This window comes from Polyodon spathula, chromosome 2 (assembly GCF_017654505.1).
Source record: "Polyodon spathula isolate WHYD16114869_AA chromosome 2, ASM1765450v1, whole genome shotgun sequence".
Lineage (NCBI taxonomy): Eukaryota > Metazoa > Chordata > Actinopteri > Acipenseriformes > Polyodontidae > Polyodon > Polyodon spathula.
The window spans coordinates 78,166,891-78,174,994 of NC_054535.1; the positions used below are offsets into that span (position 1 = coordinate 78,166,891).

Sequence of the window (8,104 nt, forward strand, 5' to 3'; positions counted from 1 at the left end):
GAAAAATATTGTTGTAATTCTGTGAAAAATGAGTAGCTCAGTCAGCACTGGGTTATCATGGTGTGTAGAGTCTGTTCAATATCTGTTATCTCTTATGTAATAAATGGCCAGATGCAACTGCAGTAAGAGTGGAACATTTTACAAACATCAGCCCTGCGTCAAGAGCAGAGCGCTCTCTCGTGGCGCCCTGTAACATATGTTAGCAGGTATTGAACGGTCTGTTTGGAGCGAGCAGTTTCACGATAGCAGGCATTATTATTGTTATTATTATGTATTTCATAGCAGGCGCCTTTATCCATGGAAACTTAAACTTGTTACAAAATATCACAGTACAGTCACATTACAGAATATCACATTGTGCAGTGTGTCACCTTCGGAATATCACATTACAGATAAGAGCAGTTGTAAACTACAATAAAATCAGCTGCAAAACAGATCAAATTCAAATAAGAGATAATACAATAAATAATTAAATAATTACATGTAAGAGCTAGTTCGACTAGCAGTGTATTAAAACAGTTGCTTTAAGCGAGTTTTGCAGTGTGTGTGTGTTCTCAGCGTGCAGGTAGTGCAATAGAAAACGCCACGCAATGCTCTGGAGCGCTCTATCCTATTGAACTCACCGAGCAAATTCACGAACCAGTACACTGGAAGAGAGTATCATCTCGAGGCTTCAATTAGAATATCGAACCGCATGCAAACGGACAAAACACAGGAAACTAATGGAAGGAAAGATTAGCACAATTAAACGGTGACTGAACAAGCAAGGCTGTTAATACTGTCGAGTTAGGTGAGAAAGCAAAGGTTAATCATTTGTTTACTGTTTTATTCATTAAAAGTTGTAGTACATTTAAAGCAGATTTCATGAAGAGTTTGGCCATATCTTGTTCAGTGGACGCGAATTTCCACAAAAACAAAACAAAACAAAAAAAAAACGGTTTGTTTTTTCATTAATTATATTTATTTAATTTTATCTTTGCTATAAGATTATTAACTGTAACGTCCAGTATTCACTTAGGCCATACTTTCTTACTAGCCCAGTGCCAAAGGGCCGGCCAATAGAGCGTGCCCATGCATTGGGTAGCCCAAGCTGTGGTGTATGGGGACTTATGCATATTGACTGTTTTTGAAGGCAGTCTTAGAGATCCGTGAGAAATGGATTTGCTTCTTGTCAATAATAACCAATCTACAAGTAAGTGGGCTCCCTCTAATAATTAGTATCAGCAGTTTTAATATCATCGTATATTCCAGCAAACCCATTAATATTTTGTAATATGTATTTTTTTTTTTTTAAAAAGTTGTCATATTAATAATGTCATTTTGTTGTCAATGAGAATGTGATTTCTTGAAAAGGTATATGACCGTTTACTTTGTTTCTACAGATAAATCTTTAAAACATGGCTATAGTTTACAGCTGCATAGCCAAAGGGTGCATCATCCTGGCTGAAGTCTCACTTAGAGGCGGGGATTTTCAGGTAGAAATGTATCTTAAGAGATTTAGACAATCCTATTGCTTGTTTATTGCATCCACAAATCAAAAAAGTATTTTGAATACAGAGAAGGCTGATTAGTACATTTTCATGATAATAGCATAACAAAAGCACTGTTTGGATAACAGATGTGAGTGAAATAAAAGACTGGATAATGGTTAAAGGTTGTACTTGTTTCAATATTACTCCACCACGCATTGACTTTAAGACTTCCGTATCAAGGTACCATTACACCGTGTAACAAATTATTATTTTTGTTTTTTTTGTTCCTGGGTAGTAAGTGTTATTTCCTAATTGCTTATGCCTCAAAAGTATAGAAAATGGGTAAAAGTAGTAAAAGTAGTAAAAGTAGTTTTTCAAGATTAAGATTATACTGTAAATTTACAGTATAATCGTAAATCTCGAAAAACTACTCACTTCTAAATCTTTTGTAGTCATTTTTCTATTACTTTAGTATAAATACATGTTAATTTGGATTCATATGTTGTTTTTTTCTGACTTTATGTGAACGAAAAGACACACATTTGCCCGTTTTCCCATTGGAAATAGTGATATTTTTAAATATCACTGTCCTGGTCCCAAAAGCAAAGTTTGTGGGGAATAATAACCATTTTCTATACTTTTGAGGCATAAGCAATTAGGAAATAACACTGACTACCCAGGAACAAAAATTGTGATACATAGTGTTATTATTCATGAAGCACACACTCTGTCAGATCCTGTCTCATCCCCATTTGGTTTGAAGCTGGCTCCCTCTTCATGAGCGAGTGATTCAACACATGGGAGGACATCTCATTGTATATAAAGCTGCTGTGTGGTAACTGATCATATGCAGGGAAGTGCATACTTATAACTTAACTGCTTTCAAAGGTATTTTCTTTAATTTTAGGGTACTGCTTTAAATTTGATTAGGCCAAGCCCCATGGGCCCATTATCAAGAGACAGCTTTCGGAGAGGGAGGTAAGGAAAGTTCATTTGTTTTGTTTTTTTTTCAAAATTCTCCTAATCTGATTGTCCATTACTCATTTAAACTAATTTACTCTTCATAAAATGTTATTTACATTTGTGGATGGATAATGTTTTCCATTAAAATACCCTTACTTGACTAATTACTGGATTAATACATTAGCAATAAAATCTTTTTTCATTAATTCCGTAAACTAAGCAAAACGTTTCCACATGACAAGTTTTATGTTAAATTACATTTTACTAGTAAAAATACAGATACCATAACTATAAAATAAGTGATAGCTGTGAGGAATACAACAATTGCTCTGGTATAAAACTAGCCAGAAACTATTTATTGTGAGAAAGGAGCAAAAATAGACACCAACCCTATTTTTTTTTTACATCGCTTTACTGTAGCTTTAGTGTCATCCCATCACATCTCATGCAGTGTGAATGGTTTGTATCAAAACTACATCTTCCTTTTTCTTTTGTCGTGGCGCAGTGTGACAGTCCCAGCTCAGTTTGGGGATCCCTCTTGAGTAGGACCAGCTCTTTAGATAGTCTCATGCCCAGTCTTTGGATGATTGTAAGAGAGATTGTGCTCTGTGCTGTGTAATGACTTAATCTGCTTCTACAATGCAACATTATTTTATAATGATGCCTAATAATAGCCTTCTGTTTCCCTTCTCACAGCTTCAATTACTATACTCTGTTTAATAACGGAATTACATACGTGTGTGCAACAGAAAAGAGCATGGACTTCTTAACAGCATACAGGTTTCTTGATGAGGTAAAGAAAAAACATGTTATTTTTCTAATAGTCTTTATTAAAGGCAGTTTAAACATGGGCCCCACTCAAGAACTATTTGAGCCTAATCTTCATTACACCTGTTGTTAATGAAACTAACAGTCCAAAATACCATCTGTTTATTAAGGGTTATATTTCTCTTTAACCAATGCACAGTAAATACAGTGTTGTGATGTCCTTTTAGTTTAAAGGCCCAAACCATATGACTACCATTCTGTTAAGTGCTGATCTCAGACCTGTGTGGAATCATCAGTTAACTGTTTGGTCCACTTCCTATACAGGTAAACTCTTCATTGTGTAACTCATGGGGCTCCAGATGGAACTTTCAAACTTAAGAAAGTCAAATAAAACAATAATGTTTAATGAAGCTAAGGGCTTATGTGTTAACTAATCTGTAGTTTCAGCCCAATTCATTAATTATATGTAATTTTGGTGGTGCCATTCTCAAGAAAATCGGTCATATTTTTTAACTTGAGTAATGTTGTTCAGTAAAGCAACCTGGGCCCTTCCACACCATATCTTTGTTCAAACTGTATCATTAACTCTTTCATCATTAACTGTGCAACAAGACACCCCTACTGTAACTAATTCAAGAGTTTAAGAACTAAGTAGAAGTAAATCATGCAAAAACTGTAAGTGATACCCACCAGGTCCAGTTAACTGCTCTGCTGTGTTGAGTGGACTTATTTTCTCTAGACCTCTTTAGAGTTCTGAAGTGTTGAAGGAGTATATTAATACATTATACTAAGTAAAACTCTGACCAGGTCTTTAAGTTCTAACTCATTCAAGCTCGTTTCACAGAACCTGATGAGCGCTAATATTGGACCGGCTAATGTTACCTTGGCTAAGGATGTCCACGAATAGTGCTGACTCATACTTCAGAATTATTACTGGTCACCAGCAAAACACCAGTTGCCATAATTTGAGAGAGTAAATTATACCTTAAAGCTGCTAATTATAGAATAATGTGAGCTTGACATCTTGTTGTTATCTTTAGATTTGCAAGATCTTTGTTAAAAGTCCTCTGATAAACAAAGTGGCCTTTGCTCATCCCTTTGAATTGAGTGCAGACCTTAATCAGGTGCTGGGCCAGAGCATGGTATGTATCAGTAATAATAGATAGTAACTTACCAGCCAATGACAGTCAGCAGAAATGTGCTTGCTGCTGTTCTTAACTGGGGCTGTGTCCCTCTCAGGATATCTGAGCAGCAGAGAGCACCTGACACACACACTTTGCACACACTTTGTTTGTTGGAAGCCGTACTTAACAGACACTGCTGTAGCTGCTGGCTCTTTAAAATGTGTTCTTCTAGACACGAGTGTGGATCAGTAAGGGGAAGTTAAATATTAACCAGGAGTTTGAACATTTGTCCTCATTCTTGTGGCTGTGTTAATCAGAAAAAAGAGGGGTATACAGTACTAGCATCATGGTAAGTCGCTTGTTTTGTTTAATAAAGAATGTAAATATGATTTAAAACAAAAAAAACAAAGTCAAGACTGAAGCAGTTTTTCACGGAGGCACAGTAACATGTGTCTGTTAAATATTCTCTTAAATAAAATTGGTATCTTTATTTACCCCTGTTTCAGACAGAAGATTAATCACATGATAAAGACATGCAACATGCCTGATACTGTGTTGCAACTCAGCTTTAACAATTATGTTTTCTAAATGTTCATATGTAGCACAAGATAGTATTACAAAAACAATACTTTTTGTAGTAATTAAATTAGACAAGCATGTCCAGATGTTGTCAGATGTTATCAGATTTCCCAATAACATTTATAATAAATACTGTTCTATTACCAATATTGTAGACAGAATTTCTGTATAAAATGACTTACACACATCATAAATACAATACCACCTGCTCCTTGAGCGATTAGCGCCTGTTAACTGTTTAAGTTGATCATTATTCTCCACATTAACCATTTAGAAATCCTAGAGTTAAATTCTGTTCAGGCTTTGCATTGTCATGAATCTGTTTTTTTTTTACTTGCTAAATAAGATGTTAATTACAATACCATGGACAAATTGGAACTTTATCATGGGTACAAAGTCATGTGTCAGCAAGTGAATCTTACAGTAAGTGAGTCTTACAGCCTGTGACAAAGCGCCCGCCCCTGTGTATATTATCTGTTATGTGTTGCCTGTGGTTTAAGTTAAATGTTGGTGTATAGACATTGGTACACGGGATATAAACAGATCTGTGTAACATGAGTGTTTAAAATGTATATGTGTATTTAGGCACGAGGATTGCACAGCACTTCACGTGCAAGTAAAATGTAGTAATATGTGAGCACGGGGAATTGCACTTTATTAATTCACGTGCTGGGATTCAAGTGAATAATTAATTAGGAATTGAATCCCAGCACAACAGTATATATAGATGCACGTTTTCACATACTCGCGGTTGGGTGTTCGGTGAGTGGAGAACGGGATAGGAGACGGAGGTAGAAATAATAATAATAATAAGAAGAAGAAGAAGAAGAAGAAGAAGACGAAGAAGAAGAAGAAGAAGAAGAAGAAGAAGAATAGTAGTCATCATTAAATAGAAGCTCACCGTGTTTGTTTGTTATTCCATTGTTTGTTTTGTTTAGTCCTTGTTTGTCTCTTATTTTGGCATAGAGTGCCGTGTCCTGTTGTTTTCTGTTTGTTCAACTGTTTTATTTGACAATAAACCGGCGCAAGCAAGCGCCATCATCATTTCATTTCACATCATCTGTCTTTGTATATTTCATTCCTTTGTGGTTCTGACGCCACCCACTTGGCCGTCTTTGTGACACAGCCATATTCAGATACAACCCTTCAGTGTCAATGCTCAATTACAGTATGTGTGCTTTCTCAAAACAAACAACTATTAACTTGGAACACTTACAAGGATTATAGAACTTAATAATAAATCTGACCTGTTGGGCATTTCCATTCAGTATGTAGGTCTCAAATGTGCGGCTTTCAAAGAAATGTGTCATAGTAAACATTAAGGCCTAGATTAAATCAAAATTATGGTAGCATGATAGCCATTTAAAAGTATGGTTATGGTGCTCCCATAAACTTTAATCATTCAGATGTAGGTTAAAGACATCAGTTTGCAAGCTCTGCTTTCATAGTGTGTTCTTGGTCATTTCACCCAGAACCAACTGCTTCCCCCATTGACTGACATGCTTTCAGCCAGTAACAGACTTCTGAGACCCAGGAAGTGCACATATAAGACCTGTGTAGCTAATGGAGCTAGTCACTTTAAGTGAGCACTGACACTTAAGGTTTTTCTTTCTTCTGAATATACCTTCAGTATTTGTTTTGTGTTATAAGAAGCAGGTGCATAAGAATGCAGGAATAATTACTTTTTTTTTTCTACCACCTAATATAACGATGATCTCAACAAAAATACACACATATTGCTGTGCAGGTAACCGTGATGAAGAAATGGTATGCTACTCTTTTCCTTTTGTTAATAGTCACATAGTGGCATCTGAGCATTTCTATCTGCAGCCTCTCTTGGCTTGGGGGATTGCCTTCAAGTACTTTGTGATGGTTTCCCATTGACCAACAATCCACCAGATGCGCTACGATTGTACAGTGTGTTCACGTTCATATGCAATGTGCTTCTGACCCAACAAAGCTTGTCACATGTGTCATCTGTTATACCATTATTGCTTGTGCTTTACAACACTTAGCTATACATTTACCGTATTAAAGTATACTATGGTCACCTTTTATGAGGACTCTTTGGCTAGTGTTTTTGGCTAATTTGTTTCTATCTTTCCCTTTGTGTAGGCTGACTACAGTGCAAAACCGAGTTCTGGAAAGCTGGATGCTGTACAGGAGCAGGTTAACGATGTGAAAAACATTTTGTCAGATAACTTAAACAAAGTTCTAGAAAGAGGAGAAAGGCTTGATGATCTTATAGACAAAACAGATGACCTGCAAGCGACCGTAAGTGTTTTGTTTTAGTTTTTTTAATTATACTCTACAGTGGCCCTGGTGTTACTAGAAAACTGTTCCATAAATTTCATTAAATCATTTGCTGTTTAGATCCCGCAAATATACCTGACCCAGTGTATTTGCTTTTCTGTTTACAACTCTTTAAACATGCCATCTCTTTTCAGGCCGAGACTTTCCAAAAAACGTCAACAAAGATTGCTCGGAAGATGTGGTGGAAAAACAAAAAGATGCTTGTTGTTATTGTGGTGGTAGTTATAATAATTATAATCATCATAATTCTTCTAGCCACAAATGTTATTCCAACATAATATCCAACCAGTGGAAGCCGTCTACATTTGTCGGACTCTTGACATTTTTTTATTTTATTTTTTGCACATTAGGTTTAGAATTTAATACAATGTAAATTTAGACGTGTACATAATTGTATTTCAATAAAAATGTGTTTTGTGCTTATGAATGCAAGATCGCATTACGTTACCATAAAAAAATAAAAAGTCTAATACCCTTTATATTCATTCTTTGGAATAGGACAAACCCTGTCTCGGTTTGAAAAGTAATTCCCAACATTTCATATTAATTATCTCCCTATACAACATTAAGGTTAGGGTTACAAGACACCAAATAATTTATTCAATGCATATACTCAAAGCATGCATCCTGCAACCTTAAAATTTGAGTGCTGAAAATTGTTGCCTTTTGTTTACCCATTTAACCAGGTAATGATATCTATCACAATTTCTGGTGTAGTTTCGATTGCATGACATTTATCTCACTCTACTGCCTGGCTACTGGAAAAAAAGTGGAACCATGCACAAAAATCATCTTGCCAGTTTTAAGCTTTGACTTCTGTACATCTTTGCATGAGCGCTACTTGCAATCAACTCAAAAAGTACTTGGCTCATTTTGAGCCTGGAT

At 35.8% G+C, this 8,104-nt stretch overlaps 1 protein-coding gene across 1 annotated transcript; it reads left to right on the plus strand.

Annotated features, from left to right (window-relative positions):
• The first annotated feature begins 4,488 nt into the window (after nt 1–4,488).
• Nucleotides 4,489–7,688, plus strand: LOC121328353 (vesicle-associated membrane protein 8-like). The gene is made up of 3 exons (XM_041272974.1): nt 4,489–4,676; nt 7,022–7,180; nt 7,354–7,688. Exons 1-3 carry the CDS (start codon nt 4,674–4,676, stop codon nt 7,495–7,497), a joined length of 306 nt encoding a protein of 101 aa, XP_041128908.1. The 5' UTR covers nt 4,489–4,673; the 3' UTR covers nt 7,498–7,688.
• The last annotated feature ends 416 nt before the right edge of the window (nt 7,689–8,104 follow it).

What these genes read in the sequence shown, in the direction of transcription:
- LOC121328353 (XM_041272974.1), top strand. An exon ending in CAGATGACCTGCAAGCGACC is followed by an intron (nt 7,181 to 7,353) that starts GTAAGTGTTTTG and finishes ATCTCTTTTCAG; the next exon opens with GCCGAGACTTTCCAAAAAAC.